Below are 25,209 nucleotides of genomic sequence, written 5' to 3'. Positions count from 1 at the left end.
GCATGTTGAAATGAGAATATTTTCCCTTTATGAAGGAAAAAACCTTAAAATAATACTCACTCCAGTGTTCACTAATTCACTTGGCGTTGGCCAATTCGCCATATCGCTGAAATCACTAGCCTAAGAAGTAATAAATAAGTGTTACATCTGCAAATTAGAAATCTTAAGTAGAAAAAATATTCTCTAAAAGTGAAGGCGACTGTAAAAAATCACCTATATACAATTACATGCAGGCATTTGCCAAATTAACTCAAAATCTTCTCCAAACAACAGAACACTGCAATAACAATGCTTGGGTCTTATCCAACTTCTAGCACTATTTAATGACACTGAGACTAGATTGATAAATATAGGATAACAGAATAACAAAAATATACAGGATTTGCACAAAGGCCACAATTCTCTAATATATTAGCTTTAACCTAACATCAATGATACAACTAGAAGAAAAGTACATAATAATCTAAGAGTTTCTAACATACCAATTTTCAATATCAATATAGCTAAGAACTATTTCATGTAAAAACATACCTTGTTGGATTTCTTTGTCTTGAGTTTTACCGCTTTTATAATTTTGGGGGAACTGAGCTCTAAAAAAAAAAAATTAAAAAAAATACACAGAATTGTTTTTACAATCACTTCATTTGATATATTTAACAAAATCAGTATCATATCAATTTCAGTAAGCCAGTGTTGTCATCATTTCCAACAAAATCCAAAGTTCTGATACTGAAACTCTTAACAAGAAGTCAACTACAGTTCAAGAATAGATTCAAATTTGTTTTCAGTGTTCAAATCAAAAGAAATATCAAGATTTACTTAACCTGAACTGATAGACCAATCCTTTCACAGAGGAAAACATGAAAAAATTAGAAATATAACATGTTTTCATAAAGTAGTAACTTACTTCCCAAAGGGATGGATACATTTTGCTATACAAGTCATACATTGACATTCATCAAGAAGCATCCAGAAAATAAGTCAGAAGACTTCAAACTATTTGTGCTTGCAAACAAACAAGATTAGCAACCATAATAGGTTGTATGTAGATAAAGTTATAAAAAATAGAACAGGTCTCTGTAAAAGTTTGTATAAGACTATCATGGTACTGGGGCACCTGGGTGGCTGTCAGAGCAGACCCTGCTTGGGATTCTCTCCCTCCCTCTCTCTCTGCCCCTCCCCACTCACACACTCTCTCTCAAAGTAAACAAACAAACTTAAAAAAAAAAAAAAAAAAAGACTATCATGGTATCACCACTTGTCCCTATTTTGAATAAGACAGTGGTTGACAATGAAATAAATACATAAATAAAGAGAGATAGAGAAAGACTTACTCTCTAAATGAAGCTTTACAACTGTTTTTTAGTCTGGTTCGTTACTTAGCCAAGATGACCAGATGGCGTATCACCTAGCTAAACATGATCTAAAGTAAATATTGAAAAGTAGAATAAACTTGGTGTGCACAGAAAACACAATAATACAGCAAAACATGAATTCATAAAATCATAGCAATGACCAATTCATAGAATAAAATGAAGCAATCTTTCAGTTAAAACCCAGAAGCAGATTTTAAAAAGATACAGAGTACTTTTCAAAGGAAGAGAGATGAAGGATGAAGATATCGCAAGGGATGAAAATACAGGAATCTTGAATATTAAAGTAATTCTATTCCTAAAGCAGAATAATGAGTACATAGGTACATGTATGTGCATGTATATACATATTTGTAAATGGGCATAAAGATAAAATATTTCATTAAGAAAAATTACAAAAAAATGAGGGCAGGAAAACAAAGAACAATATTTGCCTGAACGCCATCCAGAATTTGACTGGAGTATGTTCTACATATACCATGTATATTTTATGAAAGTTATACAATATCGGGGCAGCTGAGTGGCTCAGTCGGTTAAGATTCCGACTTTGGCTCAGGTCCTGATCTACAGTTTGTGAGTTCAAGCCCTGCATCAGGTTCTGCATTGACAATGTAGAGCCTGCTTAGGGATTCTCCCTCTCTCTCTGCCCCTCCTCAAATTGGGTGCACTCACGTGCGCACATTCTCGCTCAAACTCAAAAACATAAATAAAAGAAAGTTATACAGTATAGAACATTTGGGGGACTTCCCTCAACAAAGTGGAAAAAAAAATGTCCCAAAATATTGCTATATTAAGTAAATTAAGTGCCTGGAAGTTACAAAATAAAGCTTTATACAAAATATTTGATGTAAAGTAGTAAGGGACAGGCCACACAAGAAGGTTTCATTTAGTTTTACTATAAATCAATTAGATATTAATAATCACAAAATTAAGGTCAGAAATTAAAAATAAAAATTATTCTGGAGATGCCTGGGTGGCTCAGTTGGTTAGGCATCCGACTTCGGCTCAGGTCATGATCTCACGGTTAGTGGATTCAAGCCCCATGTCGGGCTCTGTGCTGACAGCTTAGAGCCTGGAGCCTGCTTCAGATTCTGTGTCTACCTCTCTCCCTGCCCTCCCCCAGCTCGCACTCTGTCTCTGTCTCTCAAAAATGAACATTAAAAATAATTTTTTTTAATTATTCTGACTACATAAAAATAAACTTTTTAACTTTAATATTAAATGACACAAATTATTAACAAAATTTTTAAAAATACTTAAACACAACAGAGTTAATAATCTATTGATTTAAAAACCGGGGGGCCTGGGTGGCTCAGTCGGTTGAGCATCTGACTTCGGTTCAGGTCATGATCTCATGCCCTGTGAGTTGGAGTCCCGCCTCGGGCTCTATGCTGACAGCTCAGAACCTGGAGCCTGCTTCGGATTCTGTGTCTCCCTCTCTCTCTGCCCCTCCCCCACTCATACTCTTCTCTCTCTCTTCCTCAAAAATAAACATTAAAAAAAAAATTTTTATTTAACCATGTATAAATAAAAATAAAAACCAGTACAGTTCCATACTCTACTCAGACAATGATTATAAGCTCTACTTAAAAGTGAGTAAGTTGGGAATATTTATTTCTTTGAACATTGAAAAAAAAAATTTTTTTTTTAATTTTTTTAACGTTTATTCATTTTTGAGACACAGAGAGAGACAGAGCATGAGCAGAAAAGGGGCAGAGAGAGAGGGAGACACAGAATCTGAAGCAGACTGCAGGCTCTGAGCTGTCAGAACAGAGCCTAACGTGGGGCTCAAACTCACAAACTGCGAGATCATGACCTGAGCCGAAGTCGGACACTCAACCGACTGAGCCACCCAGGCACCCCAGAACATTTAAAAAAATTTTAAAAGATATTGATTTCAGCATATTCTTTTGGACTCAGAATTTTGAATTTTTGTTTAAATTTTAAGCTCTCAACTTTAATTCCTCCTCAGGAAATATAATGGAAAAGCTTACATTTAACCCTGGGGAATTAATAATGCTTACATTTTAATGTTGTACCTTTATGTACACATTGTAATTGGGATGTTTATGTACATGTTATCAATATAATAATTTAATCACAAAGTATCTGACAAACTATGTTAGCCACTCTGGAAAAGGAAACAGTGATTTCTTAACATTTGTTACTAAACAGTCCTTATGAATTAATTTACTTTTCCAAGAGGAAGACTTTCCCAGAACATTCCTGTTCCCAAGTCCTCCCATGGAAATAGTAAGTTTCCTGATTAATGAGTTTAGGAAAATAAACAGAACCTACCAAATCAGTACCTTTCCTCTTTTTCCTTTAGGAACTAGCTGTCCACAAAAAGCAAGTATTGTAGTTTGCTTTTTAAATTTTTTTTAAAATTTATTTTAGAGAGAAAGAGAGAAAGATCACATGAAGGGGGAGAGAGGGAGGGAAAGGGAGACAGACAGAATCCCAAGCAGGCTCCTCGCTCAGAGCGCATCAGGGAAAGGGGGGTGGGGCCTCAATCCTATGACCCCAAGATCACCATCTGAGCAGAAACCAAGAGTCAAAAGCTTAACTGACTGAGCCACCCAGGTGCCCCTGTAGGTTGCTTTTTCGTCTGTCACCTTCACAGGGACAGACTCCCCAACACAGATAGAAGGAGGACCTGCAGTTGCAATGCAACCAACTGTGTGGACACATTTGTCTAATTCCAAGTTCAATATGAGGAAGTTCTTTGTGCTGCTCACTTAAACAACCTCATCAACCCAGACTTTTTAATTTGAAAGGATGATACTAAGCTGCTAAATAAATAATCTGTGTGAAAGATGAATAGATGATTTTAAAAAGAAATACAGGGGGTTTAGGCAAAATACATGAAGTGGGTAGAGAGACAGTTTTCCAGTTATGGAATGAATAAATTACAGGAAAAGGCACAGTCTGATGGATACAGGCAATGACAATGTAACAGTGATGCCAAAGGACAGATGGTAGCTATACTTATGGTGAACACAGCATAACATATAAACTTGAAATCACTAGGTTGTACACCTGAAACTAATGTAACATTGTGTCAACTCTACTCAAAATATCATAATTAAAAATATATATGGGGCGCCTGGGTGGCTCAGGTCATGATCTCACTGTCCGTGGGCTCGAGCCCCACGTCAGGCTCTATGCGGACCGCTCAGAGCCTGGAGCCTGCTTTGAATTCTGTGTCTCCCTCTCTCTCTGCCCCTCTCCCACTCATGCTCTGTCTCTCTCTCTCTCTCTCTCTCAAAAATAAACATTAAAAAGAATTTTTTAATAAAATAAATAAATAAATATATATAAATGGCCAAATGTGAAATGGCATTCAATTGCACTAATAAAGAAATGTAAAATAAAACACTTTTTACCTATCGTAATGACATGTGTAATCTATCACTTAAAACATGGAAATTACCTGGGAAGCAAGACAAGGTACAATGATGTCTGTATGTTTACTGATGAGTTTGCTGATATAATCATATTTAAGTAAACAACCTATATCTACATTAACATGGTATAGTTATATTACAGTACATCTAAACAAAAGAATGTAAAAGTTTTAGAAACAAGATAAATCTATATGCATTAACATGGAAATAGTCCATCACGTCTTAAATATAACTTTATATACACATAGGGAGAACAGGTAAAACAAGCCTACAAAAGGCTGTTTTTAACTAAAATGGAGGAAATTGCCCTTCACGTTTTTAGAGAAAACATAAGACTGAAAAAGCAAGCAACCCTAGAAAATTAAAAAACAAAAAAATTTAAAACATATTTGTACATTTAAATTTGTACATAAAAATTTAAAATACATTTTTTCCCAAACAGATGAAACGTAACAAATTTAAACTACTAGTGTTTTCAAGTATATATTAACATACATGAATGGTGTGTGATCTTCATATCTCCCATTTTTCAAATATCACTGATGAGACACTATATCAGTGCAACTTTGTGAGTAATATTCCAGTACCTTTAAAATGTTATTCTTTAACTCTGGGAATCTATAAGCTACTAATTCTAAATTAATAAGGAAAACAATTCATTTTAAGAGCTTTAACACTGGAAACGAAAATTGCAACAGTATTACCCAGTCAGGTAAATGCAACATCTTTAATTGTTAACAGATATTTATTATTTATTGTACTTCATTAGGACTAAACTCCCTTGTTATTCAAACTGATCTATCAGCATCACTGAATCAATTAGGAACTTATTAAAAATACAGAAATCTCAGGTCCTACAGAATCAGATCTGCATTTTAAAAAGACCCATGGTGGATTCCTGTGCACATTAAAATGAGAGTTGCTGGTATAATCTGTTCTTTAAAGGCAGACTATGGCTAACCCCAAAAGAAAGATATCTTACACCATGACTGCATTTAATCATAATTTTAAAAGGTCAAAATTTTTTTCAAAATAAAATCCACAAATTGAGTACCATTTAAATGAAAGTCATCGTTATGGACAATAAACAAACATCAAGAAGACACCCTTTGCCTCAAAGAACATTACAGACTAGAACTAGAGATAAAAACATGAATATGGATTCCCATTACAAGACACTTAGGGGTAATTTCTGTAAGAAAGCTGTGGACTATTAAGGAGAGTAGCTCAGTGAGACCAAGGAAGACTACATACAGGAGTCAGCATATGAACTTGTTTTTCAAGGATAAACAGAATTAAAACAGGGTGGGGGGTGGGGGGTGGGGGGTGGGCTAAATGGGTGATGGGTATTAAGGAAGGCGCTTGTTATGATGAGCACAGGGTGTTATATGTAAGTGATCACTAATTCTACTTCTAAAACCAATATTACACTATATGTTAACCAGAATTTAAATAAAAATTGGGGGGGGGGGGGAAGAATTAAAGAGATTGAGAATGAGCAAATAGGGCCTTCACCCAAAACACAGGGTACAAAGAAGAGAACATAAACAAAAAGCTAGAATGGTAGGATAAGACCAGATACATTATAGGCTCCCTCCCCATTTAAGTACTCTCTTCTTATGTTAACAACCAATAGAGAGATGTGTAGGATATTTAAGTAGTTTGCAGGGGCAGGGAATGTAACATAATAGGGATAATTTTAGAGTTGCCTGAGTGGCTCAGTTAGTCAAGAGTCCAGAGTCCCAATCCTGGGCACCTGGGTGATTCAGTCAGTCAAGCATCCAACTCTTGCTTTTGGCTCAGGTCATGATCTTATGGTTCATGGGTTCGAGCCCCAGCATCCAGCTCTGCCCTGACAGTGCAGAGTCTGCTTGGGATTCTCTCTCCTCTTCTCTCTCTGCCCCTCCCCCACTCATGCTCTCTAAGTCTATCTGAAAATAAATAAATAAACTTAAAAACTTTACTCACTTTTCATGACTCTAATCATTAGCAAAGTTTTAATTAAGAAAATGCACTGGGGCGCCTCGGTGGCTCAGTCGGTTAAGTATCCGACTTCAGCCCAGATCATGATGTCGTGGGTGATGAGTTTGAAACCTGCTTTGGGCTCTGTGCTGACAGCTCAGAGCCTGGAGCCTGCTTGGGATTCTGTGTCTCCCTCTCCCTCTGCCCCTCCCTAGCTTGCTCGCGCGCTCGCTCTCTCTCTCTCTCTCTCTCTCTCTCTCTGTTAGAAATAAATAAACTTAAAAAAAAGAAAGAAAGAAAATGCACTGTTACCAACATTACACTAATTTTAAGGGAAAATTGTAGTAAAATGTCATTTTACTACAGTAAATGAGTGTTTTAAAAAACATTTTTAAAACTATTTAATTCTCATATTCTAAAAGTGGGACTATCAATTTGTAGTCACTTTAGAGAGCAACTTGTCAACAAACAAATATCTTGTTACCTAACAATTCCAGTTCTCATCATCTATCCTACAGAAAATCAGACACGTATACCAGAAATATGTATAAAAATGTTGTTTAAGGGCATTCAACTCTTGATTTCGGCTCAGGTCATGATCCCAGGATCATGGGATTGAGTCAGTGGTGCTGAGTCAGTGGAGGGGGGGCAAGCTCAGTCATGGCTGAGCCTCTCTCTCTCTCTCTCTCTCTCTCTTTCTCTCCCTCCCCCAGCTCAAGCTCTCCTTCTAAAAAAATAAAATTAAAATAAATAAAATAAAAATGCTGTTTGAAACAACCAAGATGTCAACCAATAGGTAAATGGCTAAATGAACTATATCAATTATATTTATGGGCTCCTTGCCAGCAATTTTTAAAATTTAATTTTAAAAACTCACTTATTGTAGAGTTACCTTTTTTTTTGGGGGGGGGGGGTAGGCTCCATGCTCAACATGGGGCCTGAACTCACAACCCTAAGATCTACCGACTGAGCCAGCCAGGTGCCTCCCCGCCCATGCCTGGTTGGTGGGCTCAACCAATACTTTAAATGAAAAATGGAGGATGATATGATGTTTTAAAAACATACACAAAACACTATATTTAGAAGGAACTGCATGGAAAGGTCTGAATATCAGTAAACAGGATATGTAAGGAGACATCAAAAGTTCTGTTTTTATAAGGAGGCTGTGTTTATGTATCATTCATATAACTTACTTAAAATGTTATTACGGTAATAATAAGCTTATTTGAAGTTTCTAGGAAGCAGACATTAAGAGAAAGGACAGTTGATGAGGTCAGAGAAGAATAAGGATAAAAAAGATGGACAAATCAGTATTTTTATATACCATGTTTTCGTTGAGTAAAAGAACTGCAATTATATTAGAAAGCTGATTTTTGATATGCAAAATACAGTGATAGCAGCAGGTAAGAGATTAATAAAACCCACATTGTAATTTTAATAAAGGTCTCCAAAAGAAACCAATTACTTTAAAAAACAAAACAATTACTTTAAACAAGAATTGGAGACAATTCTTTCGGGTCTGCTTACTGAATTCAAGACTGCAATGACACTATTCTAGGTGTCTCAGGTGGGCCAGGCTTTGGTTGAAAAGGCCTCACCTAGATTAAGAAAAACAGCAATACACAGGCCAAAATCATCCTACAAGTGGAATAAAGTGCCTCACAAGGGCTGAAGAAGCAAGAATGATTCACTTGCAGTTTCAACAGAGAAAATTCATGATTATCTGTCCCCTTCATTTCCTATAATGTTTCTATCCCTGATGATAAACTTTCCGGCAAAATTTTGTGGATGGAATTCCTGTACCTCATTAAGAGGGTAACAGTAAATCCAGGTTTGGCCAGGACAAGCATGGTTTAAGTCTGTTATTCCAGCATAATTAATATCCTTCTCTTTCCCTCTCTACAGTATCCTGGTTTGTAGGATAAATTACACAGGCTCCCTACCAATAGATTATCCCTAGTTTGCACCTACTCTAAACCTTAAAGGTCCTCTGCTATTTCATTGTTCTTTAAGTTGCAAATATGCTTAGGAAAATAGGAAGCCAAGGCACCCAGATTTTAGATGACACTCTTATATTAACTGGAAGAGATGAATACACTCATTTCATTCATTTACAACGCCCAGTAAAATCGCCAGAAGTAGAACCCAAGTCTCTCAAAACAGTGCAATTTTTCTACACCATAATCTTTACACTATGACTACAAACAGAAGTTGTGGTAGAACAGCTTAGAGTCAGTATTGGGAAGTTTATAAAATTATTGCTCCAAATAGTAAAGAATGGTATTCCTGCAGGCACAGAAGGATTCCAAGAATAGGAAGAGCTGCCTACAGAGAGACATCAGCAAAATCAAAATTGCCATGAACCACAACATACCTCAAGCATTACCTTGTTCTTAACCTCCAATAAAGATTAAGATCCCCAATGAAGGCACCTGAAGTTAATTAAACTCTTAAATAGTTTTCAAAAGGACATTTCCAATTAAAATTCCTAAGTCTTACCTTAAAAGTTTAAAAACCTGTCAAAATAATTTACAACCAAAAGACAGTTCATTTTTTGGTTAATTCACTGAATATAAATTACAATTATAAGTCTAGAAGTAGGGAGGTTGAACAGTCCATTAAGATTCATTAAGGCTTTCTTTCCCTTTGCTAAATTTATGGACATTATGCTTCAAGATGTGTTTCCTTCAGTTAGTGACAGTGAATAAATAGATCTTTACAGCTAGAAGAGAATGATGGTAATATTAAATTTAGAGCAAATTTTTAAGTAGTTTTTTTCTGCAAGTGTCAAAATTTATCAAGAATGAGGAGTATTACCATGCAAAGGCTAAAAAAAATCAATTAACATCTCACTCTATTGGAGTTCCTCTGAAGAAATGTTTATACCTGCAATATAAATGTAATTAAAACATTTTAATTACCTTATAATTATGCCATATTCTTGAACTCACTTGATTCTCACAACCCTGTAAACACACTCACATTTTCCCCATTGTATTGTTAACCTTTAATTTTAAGAAAAAGTGAAGATTTCCCAGTAAACAGCTGTAATTTCTATATTAAAAGTTCTATTGATTTACTAAGACTTAATTTACAAAATAAAACTAGGAGACACTGCTTTTTGTGTTGTTTTATTTTTTCCACTTAAACTTAAAAAAAAAAAAAAAAAAAACTACAACCAAAATAAAGCACCTAGGGCCCTACTGTACTGATCAGCTTTCAAATGCTGAGGCTTAATCTAACCTCCTCTGAAGAGGAGGGCTGCCAACCGAAGACTCCCATTTACCTAACATGCAACCCACTCTCATGTCAACTGTCCTATTCAATTATTTCCCACCACAATTTTGTTGGCAATTACTGTATAGTCTCACACTTAATATCACTATTTCTTGTTTTGAAAACGGAGATTTTCAGCTTATCAATTATTTCGCAATGAAAAAAACTACAATGGCGCTTCCACTGCTTGTAAATAAATCCCCTGGCTCTGACTTGCTTCACCCCTTTTTTTTTTTTACAAGTCCAAAAGTCCACAAAAACTTTTCTATAGGATGAACTGCATTATCTACCTAGATTCCCCAAGTCACTAACACGTGGGGGGGAGGGGAGGGGGGACGGGGGCAAACTCAATCGAGGCCGCGGCAGGCGAGCGGCTCAGCTACTTTACTCCCGCTGTGCCCCCACCAGTCAAGGAGAAGCTGAGGTCCCACCTCTTCCTGCCGCTCCCTTCCCAGATGTCCATTTATGTAAATAGGCAAAGTGAATGACACCTTGGAACGAAATACCTCCGACTGACAGGGAAAGGCGGCCTGCCCTTCCCCCAGTCCCTCAACAGCCAAACAAATCATCCCTGCACACACCCTCCCAGCGCCCACCGCAAAAACCACAGACCTGCCTCCAGGGTTTCCAGTGGGGACGGCGGCAGTCCCGTCCCGGCAGTGGACAGGTGCTGAGGAGGCTTTTTGGTCCAGGGGTTCTCCTTAGGCGGCGGCGGCGGCTGCAGCTTTTCCTCAGGGCCGGCCGCCGCCTCAATCTCCAGGACGTCCTCGGCCGGCAGGTCCCTCGGCAAGGGTGGCGGGGGTTCCCCACCGAAGGGGCCCCCGGGCCCGCGCGCCTTGTGCGCCAGGTGCAGCGCCAGGGGTCTCACGGGCACGGCCGCCTGGGGCACGCTGTACCCCAGCACCAGCGCCGGCGACGGCTCTCCCCGAGCCCCCGCGCTGATGGCTGTCGTGGCCCTCTCTTCACTCGCCGCCTCCTTGCCCTCCCGTTCGGGCGGGGACAGCTGCTCGGCCTGCCGACTCGCCGCTACCAACAGCGACTCCTTCTCAGCAGTCACCGTGGGTGGCTCCTCCCCAGAGTGAGCGCCGGGCACCGGGGCGCGAGCAGACATCGTCCCTTTGCCCCAGTCACCCCAGCCAGGGGGAGCCCGGGGCCAGGGAGCCCGACTGCCCGTCTTTCCGCCGGGGAACCGACTGGCTCCGGCCTGGGGCAGAAAACCCGAGAACCCGGCCGCCACCGCCGCCCGTGTCGGCCGACGCCGTACAGCGCCCGGCGTGCCGCCGCCCCTCCCCGCGCGGAACGGAGCGCTAACCGCCCGCCGGCCCAGTTCGCCTCAGAGGCACACGCCCCGAGCCAGCCAACAAGCGCCAGGCGCCGCAGCCGGGAGCCGCGAGCCTTCACCTGGCGTGGGCAGCGGTGGACGCACTACAAGCAGGGGTGGAGGACCTCTAGCTGAGTCAAGGAGGCGCGTGCCCCTAGAGCCGGTAACTGCACAAGGGGGCGGAGGCGGGGGCGTGAAGGGGGCGGTCCCAGAGGGCAGAGCGGGGGCGGGGCCTCCCGAAGGAGCGTGACGTGGCTACTCACCGGCTCCTGCCCTCGCAAGGCGGCCGCCCGCGGTGGTTGACGGACTAGCCGGTCCGGGTAACGCCCGGCCTAAGGGCCGGCCCCGCCCCAGCGGCCAGCCGAGGGGGAGGGAAGGCAAACTGGACGATTCTTCTGCACGCGGGCTACCGCAGCCCCGACTGTGGGCGCAGGGGCGGGGCGCGCCCAGGGCCTCTGTGACTAGCGGCGCACTGGCGCCGCCCTCTGCAGAGTGCGGGCGAGGGGCGGGGCGGGCTACGCACGTGGCGCCGGAGGGTGGGGGGGCGGGGCGGTCGCTTGTGCCCCAGGCCCTGACGGAGAATTGACCCGAGGCGGGAGAGAATGGTAGGTAGTCTCCGCCAACTACCCTGGGGTGATTTTCTTGCGGACCGGGGTCCCGGACTCTGCGTTAGACCCTTCACCCCGTGAAAGTTTCCCCCTGAGGATTTGGGGAGCTGCGATCCCTTTTAATCCCGAGCCACGTCCAGAATGGAAATTGTGTAATTTGTAGGTAACTGTTTATGAAACCTTTGCCCAGGGAGTCGGTTTAGTGCACTTCCCCACCCTTATTTCCAACCCTCGAACTGAAATACATTTAAAATGCTCTTGAGGAAAACAAATGGTTAGTATTTCGCCGGCTTTTTGTTGTTGTTACAAGTTCCTTTGATTTGTAGAGATAACACTTGTTTACAAAGTAACCATGTTTCCTAATATTTTTTCCTGGAATGGACATATTTTAAAAGGTACAAATATGTATTGATTAAATCCAATAAGAGCTTTCTACTTGGCAGTCACATTCAGTGAATGATGATATTGGTTTCATAGGCATGTATTTATAAGTTAATTAATGTTTATGTTCCTGTGCAAGGTCGCTGAAAATGGGTTTGACCCAGTGAAAATTTTTTCACCAAGGAACACCCCTCCCTCAAAAAAAAAAAAAAAAAAAAAAAAGCAAAACAAAACTGTACCTGGCCATTTGTATGCACTTTGGCAATGGGTCCCTCCTAGCTTCCTTGAGAGCTGACAAGCTAGGCAGAAAGCTTGTACGGGACTCCTTTCCCAGGGGTCTCCCTTCAGTCACATTAATTTCCAATTTATCTGACCCTGAGCAACCTTCAGGACCCATTACCAGTTGAATAAGGATTGTACTTATATTTCCAAGGAGGCCCCATCTTCACTAGCTCCATTATTGGTAAAGCCTTGTTTTGTTAACTATCAACTAGCTGCTCTTCCTGTTAGAATCAGCCTTTTGGAGTCCTGCCAGGTAATACTTGGCTTTGTTTACAAAAGGTCAGCAACAAGTTCACACCGGAAGTGACTGAGAGAACACATTCTATTTTACTATCTGTTTCAATACAGGTGGATTAAAGACTGATTCTGTTGAGGAAAAGGTTATGTGGAATGGTGTCTGAAGTTAGATTCATATGGGCTACCTAACCACGGTTGGTAGTTTTGTTTGCTGCTGTTTTGTTTTTGTTTTGTTTTTAAGTGAATTATAAAGGTGCTTTATTGAAGAAACACAGGAGGACTTTTTTGGAACTAGATTGTGGTTGCAGGAAGAGACGAACTGGAGGGTAAATGTGTGCTCAAAAGGTCTCTAAAGATTCAGTAGGTGGTGTTTGAGATCTTCACTGTAATACAGTGCCACTAATGTCAGTGAAGGGAGTTGTCAATTTGTTGTCCCTCTTTTAAACACATATTAATAACTCCTATTTCCACATAGCTGCCTCTTGGAAACAACTTTACCTGTCTTCTGTTTGCCTCTCCACCCTTTGCCTCCTTTTGTGCCAGGCAGAGCTGATCTGTCCAGATTGCACTAATGAATTCCCTCACAGTCCTTGGTATCCCGATGGGTTCAGGCAGTAGGAAGTATATGCAAGAGATTGGAGGCCAGAAGATAGTGGGGTCATAGTCCATATTCCCCAGGCTGGTCAATTCCATATTCACCAAGGGTTAACTGCACTCTCTCTATTCAGTTATCTTTCCAGTTCTTTCCTTTGTCCCTTCAAGCCTATTAATAACTGGTAGTCCTTGGGGCACTGCATTATCTCTCATTGGTTTCCCTGACTCTTATGCTGTACCTCTGTAAGTCATCCTTTTAATAACTCTATTCAAATTATGCAGTTTAACCTTTCCATCTGATCTTTTTTTTAAGATTTTATTTTTAAGTAATCTCTGCACCCAACATGGGACTCAAACTTACAACCCCAAGATCAAGAGTTGCACACTCCACCAAACCAGCCAGGTACCTCCATCTGATTTTTTTTTTTTAAATGTTTACTTTGTGAGAGAGAGAGAGAGCATGCATGCAACCTAGGGGTTGGGGCTGGGGGCAGAGAGAGAGGAAGACAGAGAATCCCAAGCAGGCTCCACACTGTAAGCACAGAGCCCGATGGGGAGTTGGATTCTATTAACCATGAGATCATGACCAGAACCGAAATCAAGAGTCAGACACAACCGTCTGAGCCACCCAGGTGCCCCATCATCTGATTTTTTTTTTTTTTAAGTTTATTAATTTTGAGAGAGAAAGAGCACAGGAGGGGCAGAGAGAGAGAGAGAGAGAGAGATATGGAGAGAGAATCCCAAACAGGCTCCTTACTGTCACTGCAGAGCCTAATGTGGAGCTCTGTCCCATGAACCATGAGATCATGACCTGAGTCAAAATCAAGAGTCAAATGTTTAACCTACTAACCTACCCAGGCGACTCCCATCTGATTTTGATGGGACCTTGACTGACCCAATTTGTCTTTGCTGAAACTCCATTATGTTAAGTCATTTGGCCTCTGTTGCTAATTGCCAGATTCTTCCTCTGCTTCTTAGTTGAAAATCAAGGAAGAAAATTGGCTCAGTTAATTTTTTTGTAGCCAAATTATTATCCATTCTGTGGATTATTTTCTCGTGAGTAGAGTCCCCATTTAGCCTGGAGGAACAAAGCTGTTTGGTTCAAAACACTGCCATCAAGGCAATTAAGATGGGAGAGCCAGTTAGTAAGAACGTGAAAGACTACATATTTTAACCAAGTTGAAGTATCTTTTCCCTATTTTAGTGAATGGCACCACCTTCCAGTCTATATAATCTAGGAGTTATCCTTTAACCTCTCCTTTCCCTCACTCTCCATAATTCACTAGTTTACAAATATTTCTCAAGCTTCTGCCAGGCAGTGTTCTAGGCTCTCACCAAGACCAGTACCTCCTAAATGTCAAGTTCTGCTTTCTCCACTGTCACCATCCTACTCCAAGATGCCACCATGCTAATATGATACTGTCATACCCTCTTAATTGGCCTCTCTGCCTTCACTGAGACCTAATTGATAAAATTGTAGTAAAGGTTGCATGAGCTACCTTGTAAAGTGCTTACCATGTAAAGCTACATGTAAAGTGCTTACCAAAAAACCTTGGCTCAATAATACTATTTTTTTTTTTAACGTTCATTTATTTTTGAGACAGAGAGAGACAGAGCATGAACGGGGGAGGGGCAGAGAGAGAGGGAGACACAGAATCGGAAGCAGGCTCCAGGCTCTGAGCCATCAGCCCAGAGCCCGATGCCCGGGCTCGAACTCACGGACCGCGAGATCCTGACCTGAGCTGAAGTTGGACACTTAACCGACTGGGCCACCCCGGCGCCCCAATACTACCTATTTTTATTGCTTTTAAAGCCAGACTTAGGGGCGCCTGGGTGGCGTAGTCGGTTAAGCGTCCGACTTCAGCCAGGTCACGATCTCGCGGTCCGTGAGTTCGAGCCCCGCGTCGGGCTCTGGGCTGATGGCTCGGAGCCTGGAGCCTGTTTCGGATTCTGTGTCTCCCTCTCTCTCTGCCCCTCCCCCGTTCATGCTCTGTCTCTCTCTGTCCCAAAAATAAATAAAAAACGTTGAAAAAAAAAAATTAAAAAAAAAAAAAAAAAAAAAGCCAGACTTAACCAGGATAAATGACCCTAATTTTACCCAACTACTGAGATTAGAAGCCCTATTTATTTATGTATGTATGTATTTATTTATTTATTTTTCTGGTGGAAAACTGGAATCAAGAGCAGGTTATAGGGTTATCTTTTCAAAGAAGGGAGACTGGTTCTCTGGGCCCTCATAAGTTATGAAACACCTAAAGTAATTATCCTTATACAAACTTGATGATCCCATTGTTCAAATGAGCCTTTAAAAGACGATTCTTGTTTTTCCTGTTTAGACTATGCTTATGTATTGTCAGATGACTGAACCCACTCTTTCTCCCCCTCCCCCTGGTGCCTTAGGAAATTAAAATCCCATGAGAACATCAAGATCTTTATTATTATTACCAGTGCAATTTAGGTTCAAGCTGGTAAAAACACAATGTACAAATAGCTGTAGTGTATGCTAGAGAAGTTTCAAAGAATGCATTAGATATAAATTATTTCAAAGTCAGGAAGTCCAAGGAGAAGATAAAACTTGTGAGAAGTGAGATGATTCATTTTCAGAAATACTTATTTAGTGCTGTGCTGTCTAGTTAACAATAGGCTTACAACCTATTGGAAATATGTATAAACTTACCCCCCCTCCACAATGGAGTCCCAAACCCTTAGACACTTCACTTCCTGGTTCTTCTTCCCCTCTCCATTTCACAGCCTGATTTTTCTCGGGCTTTGCAATGAGTAAGCGCTAAAGAACTGAAGTCTCTGTATCACCTCAAGGAATGTACATTTGTTCCAATCAGACTATTTTTTGCCTTATATGGGCATAGGCGACTTCCCCATAAGGCTGTAACCTCTTAGTACTCAGCCAATGAGGAATCGAGGGGGGGTACTTCACACTAGGAGATAAATTGCCTGCTGTAACTGCCCCAAGTATGCCTGTCCATCAGACATATGCTCTTGCAAGAACATTGATTAAAGCTTCATTTCACTGTGCTCCCAGTGTCTGTGCCTTTGATTGGGTCAGTGGGTTTCTCACAAAACTGAACCCAGAGATTTTTTTTTAACTTCTTATAAAATAGCCACTTTTGAAAAGACTGATTTTTTAGCAAGATGTACTGAGCCATCCTTACCTTCAACTCATAGAGCTTTGGGCCCTGTTTATCGGAATAATAGCTTTCCTTATGAGCTGAATGCTCAGATAAATATTGCATACTTCCAATTATCTTTAACCTTCAAGGCAGGATCAATGCTAATGTATGTTTGAAAGGCTTTGCACCCTTTTTTCAGTAAATAAATATCAATCCTAGACACAGCATAAAAGCACCTTTAGAAATTTTTACTCTATTATACAAACAGGTAAAAACACTGTGCTTGCTGGGGCGCCTGGGTGGCGCAGTCGGTTAAGCGTCCGACTTCAGCCAGGTCACGATCTCACGGTCTGTGAGTTCGAGCCCCGCGTCGGGCTCTGGGCTGATGGCTCGGAGCCTGGAGCCTGTTTCCGATTCTGTGTCTCCCTCTCTCTCTGCCCCTCCCCCGTTCATGCTCTGTCTCTCTCTGTCCCAAAAATAAATAAAAAACGTTGAAAAAAAAATTTAAAAAAAAAAAAAAACACTGTGCTTGCTATGCAAAAATAGGTTCAAAACAAATCTAGGGTACTTTTCAACAAGATTGTTGTTCCAAAGTGGATGCTCTCTTTACTTTTTAGGTATGTTTTAATAGACTAGTTTAATACAAGTAGGAACTCTAAATAAAGTTTAAGTGCCTAGGGGCTCCTGGGTGGCTCAGTCGGTTGAGCATCTGACTTCAGTTCAGGTCATAATCTCAGGGTTCACGAGTTTGAGCTCTGCGTCGGGCTCTGTGATGACAGCTCAGAGCCTGGAGCCTACTTTGGGTTCTGTCTCCCTCTCTCTGCCCCTCCCCACTCTCAAAAATAAATAAAAACAATAAAAACATTAAAAAAAAAAAAAAAAGAACTCTCAGCCAGGGGCACTTGGGTGGCTCAGTCTGTTAAGTGCCTGACTTCGGCTCAGATCATGATCTCACGGGTTTGTCAGCCCCACATCCCGCTTCACATCATCTCTCTACCTCTCTCTGCTCCTCCTCTACCACACACATTCTCTCTCCCTCTCAAAAATAAACATTTAAAAAAAAAAGAACTCTCAGCCAATAATAGCTAAGATTGATACTCAAAACTGTCTTTCCTATCATACTATTTAGTCTTCTTTCTTTTATAATAACTTGCAATAAGACAAATAATAGGAAGTAATAGTTAATATTTTTTAAAAAGACAAACTATAAGCTCAAGATAATATAACTTTTTCTCTTCCAATTTTCAAATAACAGGACTTTCAAACAATAGGGTTAGTAATCTGTCTGAATTCTTTCTACTATCCAATTATATTTAATATTTGTATAGCGTCATAAGTACTAGTGCAACAAAGATGAGACCTTGTTTTTTTTTAACGTTTATTTTTGAGAGACAGAGACAGTGTGCTCAGGGGAGGGGCAGAGAAAGAGGGAGACACAGAATCTGAAGCAGGTTCCAGGCTCTGAGCTGTCAGCACAGAGCCTGACGCAGGGCTCGAACCCGTGAACCGTGAGATCATGACCTGAGCCAAAGTCAGACGCTTAACTGACTAAGCTACCCAGGTGCCCCCAAAAGACAAGATCTTTAAATTCAAGTTTGGATGAACTTCAGTGGTTGACATCAGAAAATATAAGCTTTGTAGAGAAATTGGAAAAGTTCTTATCAGTTTTTTAATACTTATGGTTTATTTTAATCAATTCAATAAATATTCACTGAAAGCTTACTGTAGTTCAGTAACTAGGCTAGACCCTGGGGATATACTAGTGAACTGGTCAGTTCCAGAACTTACACAGAGATGTTGAATGCATTGTGCAGTGGCTTTCATACCTCATGAATTGATATGTACAATTAAATCAGAAGTTTCACAAACCACTACTTATCTTTACTAAGTGAACACACTCTTATGTGATCTATTCTCTTCCATTTCACTTTTTTTAAAAAGCACAAAATTAATTTCATGGTATAGGTACAGATCATAATGTACAGTTTGAAAAATGACAGTGGCACAGTGATTAAACTGAAACTAGATTATCTGGGTTCAAATGATAGCTTTGCCACTTCCTAACAATAAAACGGCAATTTACTTAACCTCTCTGATTTTGTTTCTCCATCTGTAAAACATGAAAAATAATTGTATCTACTGGACTTCAAGCTGTATTACAAAGCTGTAATCATCAAGAAAGTATGATACCGGCACGATAACAGACACTCAGATCAATGGAACAGAATAGAGAACCCAGAAATGGACCCACAAACGTATGGCCAACTAACCTTTGACAAAGCAGAAAAGAATATCCAATGGAATAAAGACAGCCTCTTCAGCAAGTGGTGCTGGGAAAACTGGACAGTGACATGCACAAAAATGAACTTGGACCACTCTCTTACACCGTACACAAAAATAAACTCAAAATGGATGAAAGACCGAAATGTAAGATAGGAAGCCATCAAAATCCTCGAGGAGAAAGCACGCAAAAACCTCTTTGACCTCAGCCACAGCAACTTCTTACTCAACAGTGTCTGGAGGCAAGGGAAACAAAAGCAAAAATGAACTACTGGGACCTCATCAAAATAAAAAGCTTCTGCATAGTGAAGGAAACAATCAGCAAAACTAAAAGGTAACCGATGGAATGGGAGAAGATATTTGCAAACAATATATCAGATAAAGTGTTAGTATCCAAAATCTATAAAGAACTCCTCAATCTCAACACCCAAAAAACCAAATAATCCCGTGAAGAAATGGAAAAAAGACATGAATCAACAACTCTCCAAAGAAGACATCCAGATGGCTAACAGACACATGAAAAAATGCTCATCATCACTCATCATCAGGGAAATACAAGTCAAAACCACAATGAGATACCACCTCACACCTGTCAGAATGGCTAACATTGAAACTCAGGCAACAACAGATGTTAGGGAAGATGTGGAGAAAGAGGATCTCTTTTGCATTGTTGGTGGGAATGCAACCTGGTGCAGCCACTCTGGAGAACAGTATGGAAGTTCCTCAAAAAATTAAAAATAGAACTACCCTATGACTCAGGACTTGCACTACTAGGTATTTATCTAAGGGATACAGGTATTCTGTTTTAAAGGGGGGCACATGAACCCCAATGTTTATAGCAGCACTATCAACAATAGCCAAAGTATGGAAAGAGCCCAAATGTCTATCGATGGATGAATGGATAAAGAAGATGTGGTATATCTATACAATGGAGTATTACTTGGCAATCAAAAAGAATTAAATCTTGCCATTTGTAGCAATGTGTATGGAACTAGAGAGTATTATACTAAGTGAAATTAGCTGGAGAAAGATAAATATCATAAGACTCAACTCATATGATGACTTTAAGATACAAAACAGATGAACATAAGGGAAGGGAAGCAAAAATAGTATAGAAACAGGAAGGGGGACAAAACATAAGAGACTCTTAAATATGGAGAACAAACAGGGTTACTGGAGGAGTTGTGGGAGGGGAGATGGGCTAAATGGGTAAGGGACACTAAGGAATCTACTCCTGAAATCATTGTTGCACTATATGCCAACTCAGTTGGATGTAAATTTAAAAAATAAAAATAAAAATAAATCATTTAAAAAAATAAATGAAATGGTAAAGAAAGCATAAAAATAAAAAATATGGCCAAGGTAGATATTATATAACTTTAATAGGCACAATTCAAAAGAAGATATGTAAAAAAAAAAAAAAAGAAGAAGATATGTATCACATCACATATGCATAAAACTACATAGAAACCAAATGCATAAAGGGGGATAAGAGATATGTAAAATGTTAATAAATTATAATTATAGTCAGATATTTCAAGCTTTCAGAATTGAAAAAAAATAATTGTATCTACTTTACATGGTTATTGTGAGAATTTAAAAATGTTGATTTATTTAAAACTCATTGAGTGGTGCCTGGCAAATAGTAAGGGCTAATAACTACAAGTCATCGTTGTTATTAGTATTACTATTATTTTTATTTTATTGGAGACTAACAAAAAGTAAACTCAGTAACTACAGATTGTTAGCAACAGTTAATGAAGAAAACAAATATGGGAGGTAAAATTTAAAGTGAGAATTAAAGTATGAGAAGGAACACGCCATGGGACAAGTATTCTTTTAAGATGAATGGAGCTTCCTGTTAAGGACTGAAAGATGAAGCTGGAGTTGTGTGGTTACCAAGGCCTCGGAAAGAGACTGGTATCTAGCATATAATAAAGCATGGCTAGAGAGAAGGCTAAAGCGATAGCCTAAGGCAGACCTGCAGGGGACTCTAGATTATGGCAGAGTTTGAATTTTATTCTTTGAGCAATAGGAAGCCACTATAAAATATGAGGATTTAGCACACCTACTTGAGCCCATCCACCATTCTCCTATTTATTATTTATTTATTTATTTTTAAGTTTATTTATTTTGAGAGAGAGACAGAGAGAAAGCACAAATAGGGGAGGGGCAAAGAAAGAAGGAGAGAGAGAATCCCAAGCAGGTTCCACACTGTCAGCACAGAGCCCGATACAGGGCTCGATCCCACAAACTGCAAGATCATGACCTGAGCTGAAATCAAGAGTTGGATGCTTACGTGACTAAACCACCAGGCACCCCAAATGTTCTATGCAATTTTAGACAGAATCTCTTACATCCTCACTGTGAAAAGTGAGAATATATGACCCAACCCTTTGCTCTTCCAATTTTTTTTCTTTATATTAACATCTTAACCTTCTTTATTTTTAAATATAGCATACACAGAAAAGTGCTCCCACATAACTTAAAAACCCACACATGTACCAATTAATGGGTAGAGTGAACAACCATGTAATGGCTACCCCAGTTAAGAATTAGAACCCCATGTGTTTCTATTTACAACACTTTCCTCCCCTTAAGGAGGAAATCACTTTCTTACTTTTCTTTATGGGTTATCACCTAATAATTTATCCCACAGATTTGCCTAGTTTTTTAAACTATATGTAAATGAAATCTTCCTATAAGTACTGTATCATTTTGGGAGTAGAATTTCTGAATTATAGAGTATGCATATCTTTAATCTATTACAGATATTGCCAAACCATTTTCCAAACTTTTGTATCAATTTACATTCCCCGTGGCAGTGTTTGAGAGTATGCCATATCATGGACAACATTTCTTCCTTTTTTAAAAAATTTTTTTTAATATTTATTTTTGAGAGAGAGAAAGAGAGTGCAAGTGGGGGAGGGGCAGAAAAACAGGGAGACACAGAATCCAGAGCAGGCTCCAGGCTGCTGTCAGCTGACAGAGCCCACTTGGGGCTCGAACCTGCGAACTGTGAGATCATGACCTCAGCCAAAGTCAGATACTTAACCGACTGAGCCATCCAGGTGCAACATTTCTTCCTTTCATATACATTGTCAAGAGTGATCATTTGTATTCTATTGTACAACCATAATGTGCTTCTTTATGCTTTGTTCATAGACTGGTTCTAAATTTTAAGAATCTATAAACAGCTTTATTTTATGAGTGTGTAGATATTCCTCACTGCAGAACAGTGTTATGTGCTAGGATTGCATTTCCTTCTCTATGGTTTCAGTGTCATGATAACCTAGAAACAAGACCAACTGTATTCATATTTTATACTTCATCAGTATGGAATAATCAACCAATTCCCACTACATTTGAGTGAAATCCATATATACATGGCTACTGATTTTTCTGGTACAGTTGCTGTTTTTTCCAGGAGTTCCTGATTGTTCCTGTTTTCCCTGCTTCCATGATTTCACATTCTCATTGTTTACCTCCTACCTTTCTAGCCACTTCTCAGTCTATCTCTTTAATTCTTCATTGTCTAAACATTAATTGTTGGTGGCAGTACCCAAGACTATGTCTTAGGTTAGCAGATTTTCAAATTGTGCTCCTAAATCCTTTTTAGAGAATATTTAGGGACACTTTTTTTTTTTTTTTAATGTTTATTTCTTTTGTGAGAGAGAGCATGAGGAGGGGGAAGGGACAGAGAAAGAGGGAGAGAATCCTAAGCAGGCTCTGTATTGTCAGTGCAGAGCCCGACACGGGGCTCTCATGATCGTGAGATCATGACCTGAGCCGAAATCAAGAGTCAAGTGCTTAACCCACAGAGCCACCCAGGTGTCCCTTAGGACACTCTTTTAGGGAATCTTTAAGGTTGAGGTCAAAACTGTTTTCATAATATTAAGATATTATTTTGCCTTTTCCCCTTGTCGATATCTGTACTGATGGTGCAAAAGCAATGGTGGATAAATCTGCTGGTGACTCACCACGAATCAAGGCAGTGGAACCAAACTGTACTAGCACTCATTGTATTCTTCAGCCACACATTCATAGTCAAAACAACAAAAATTCTTGAGGCACCTGGGTGGCCCAGTCAATTGAGCATCTGACTCTTGATTTGGGCTCAGGTCATGATCTCAGGGTTGTGGGATGGAGCCCCCACATTGGCTGAGCGTGGGGCCTGCTTAGGATTCTCTTGATCTCTCCTTCTGCCCCTCTCCCCTTTGCTCCCTCCCTCTCAAAAAAACCAAAAACAAAAAACAAAAATTTCAAGCTTCACCTAAGAATGTCCTTGATGTCAAAATTATTAATGTGATTAAAACTTAACCCTATAACTGCTTCTTTTAAAAGTTTATTTATTTTGAGAGAGCACGGGGGAGAGAAAGAAGGAGAGAGAGAATCCCAAGCAGGCTCCATGCCATCAGCACCGTGAGATTATGACCTGAAAGCAAGAGTTGGATGCCTAACTGACTGAGTCACCCAGGCGCCCCTTAAGAGAGTCTTTTAATATTCTGTGTGTGATGAAATAGGAAGGGTACATAACTCACTTCTGTGGTATATCAAAGTATGATGGTTGTCTTGAAGAAAAGGACTAGATTGACTTGTACACGGACTAGCTCCTTTCTTCATGGAACCCATTTGTACTTGAAAGAACACCTGACAACAGACTAGGTTTACTCATGCTTAGATAATTTGGCAGACATTTTCCCAAAAGTGAATGAAGTGAATCCGTCATGTCAATGGAAACAACTGATGATACCAGTGATAATATTCAAGCTATCAAGAGAAAATTAGAATTTGGAAATCTTGTAACTACAGCATGAGCTCAACAGCTTCCTAATGCTTGAAGACTCTTTTCTGATGAGATCAGTAGTGATTTTAATAATATAACTTTTTGATACTGTGTAATGAAGTGTGTCAACATTTGGAAGGGCTGCATAACGAAGCTAATATTTTTTCAAATGACTAAAAACATTACCAAATCATACATTGGTACGACAAAGGGTAAGAAAGGCTATTGGCTTTCTTTTTCTGACTTAAAATGTTTTTACTATTATTACATAGTACTTCAATATGAACAATCATATTTATTACAATTTAACCATTTGATTCCAAGGCAATCATAAGCACTAGTGAAAATATGTTACTTAGAAAATGATTCAGCATTATATGGATTTTCTGGATCAGGACGTGGTAAACTATGGCCCATGGGCCAAATCCTGACCACCACCTATTTTTACACAGGTGCAAGCTAAGAATGGTTTTTACGTTTTTTTAATGGTTGAAAAAAGAGTTTTGGGGACACATAAATACTGTATGAAGTTTGAATTTCAGTTCCATAAATAAATTTTATTGGAATACAGCATGCTTATTCGTTTACATATTGTCTGTGGCTGCTTTCGCACCACGAAGGCAGAGTTGAGTAGTTGTGAGAGGAACCATATGTGGTGCTGTCATCACTCTGTCCTATTGCTAAAAGGCAAATATCAAGAGAGAAATCCAATAGAATTCCATAAGTACTCCAAATGATGATGAATATGTTTAATTAAATGCATTTGCTTATAAATGGGTGTCAGTTTTTGGCAATACTTATCTGTATGAAAAGACATTTTCAAAGTTGAAATACAGTATATAAAATCTAGTTACAGGTCAACATTAACAAATGAGAATTTGGAACAGATTTTGAGGAGAGGTCTAGACACCAGCCACCAATTCTTTAGTTCTCTATTATCCTACACCAACTGAGTTTCCAAAAATTCAATTCGGTTCTGACCTACCTAGAGTTAGTGTCCAACCTCACAAATTAAAGGACTCATTCCCACAAGTCTGCCCTCACTTCAGATATCAGCCACAAATAGGGTACCCAGGCCACCCAACACTTTTGCCCATCCAACTACAAATCAGTTCCCACAAACCCCTCCTTAGGTTGGATAATTTGCTAGACTGGTTCACAGAACTCAGGGAAACACTTTATTTACACTTACTAGTTTGTTATAAAGGATGTAATTCAGGAACAGCCAGATGAAAAAGATAAGGTTATAGGGGAGGAGGTATTCAGAACTTCCATGCCCTCTCTGGGCATGTCACCCTCAATGTATTTGTGGAAGCTCCCTGAATCTCACCATTTAGGGGTTTTTCTGGAGGTTTCATCACTTAGACTTGGTTGATTAAACCATTGGTCATTGTGATTAACTGAACTTTCAGCCCCTCTCCCCTATTTTACTGACTATACAATAAAAGCTAAAAAAGCAGTGTATATGTTGCCAAGGTAATTTGCAAGACCACCATGTTTATTAGTGAAAACAGAATCCTTGATGTCCCTGCAGACTCCAACTTGCTCACCAATTTCAGAGGGAGAATGGAAGA

General features: G+C 39.8%; 2 protein-coding genes across 20 annotated transcripts in view; one reads left to right on the top strand and one right to left on the bottom strand.

The window, feature by feature from the left end:
• LARP1B (La ribonucleoprotein 1B) overlaps positions 1-11,781 on the bottom strand; it is a 128,785-nt gene extending 117,004 nt beyond the window's left edge. For 4 of the 17 annotated variants that reach the window (XR_013555151.2, XR_013555150.2, XM_078445745.2 and 1 more), the window contains exons 1-3: positions 10,631-11,573; positions 532-590; positions 61-120 (exon numbers count right to left, since the gene is read on the bottom strand). Coding sequence is in view for 14 of the 17 variants with exons in the window: in XM_078445745.2 (XP_078301871.2) it covers positions 61-120; positions 532-590; positions 10,631-11,129 (618 nt within the window). In the remaining 3 variants the exon portion in view is untranslated. Of the gene's footprint in view, positions 1-60; positions 121-531; positions 591-1,334; positions 1,424-10,630; positions 11,582-11,602 lie in introns of those variants that run through there. The other 13 variants (XM_078445744.2, XM_078445747.2, XM_078445748.2 and 10 more) reach the window with 8 other exon arrangements.
• The window catches only part of MFSD8 (major facilitator superfamily domain containing 8), a 143,550-nt gene continuing 129,761 nt past the window's right edge, over positions 11,421-25,209 (top strand). The window contains exon 1 of one of the 3 annotated variants that reach the window (XM_078445763.2): positions 11,421-11,502. The gene's annotated coding sequence lies outside the window, so the exon portion shown is untranslated. The remainder of the gene's footprint in view (positions 11,503-25,209) is intronic. The other 2 variants (XM_078445762.1, XM_078445761.2) reach the window with 2 other exon arrangements.

This window comes from Panthera onca, chromosome B1, assembly GCF_046562875.1.
Source record: "Panthera onca isolate mPanOnc1 chromosome B1, mPanOnc1 haplotype 2, whole genome shotgun sequence".
Taxonomy (NCBI): Eukaryota; Metazoa; Chordata; class Mammalia; order Carnivora; family Felidae; genus Panthera; species Panthera onca.
Note: the sequence above shows the minus strand (reverse complement) of the source record. Positions and strands in the feature narration are given on the sequence as shown.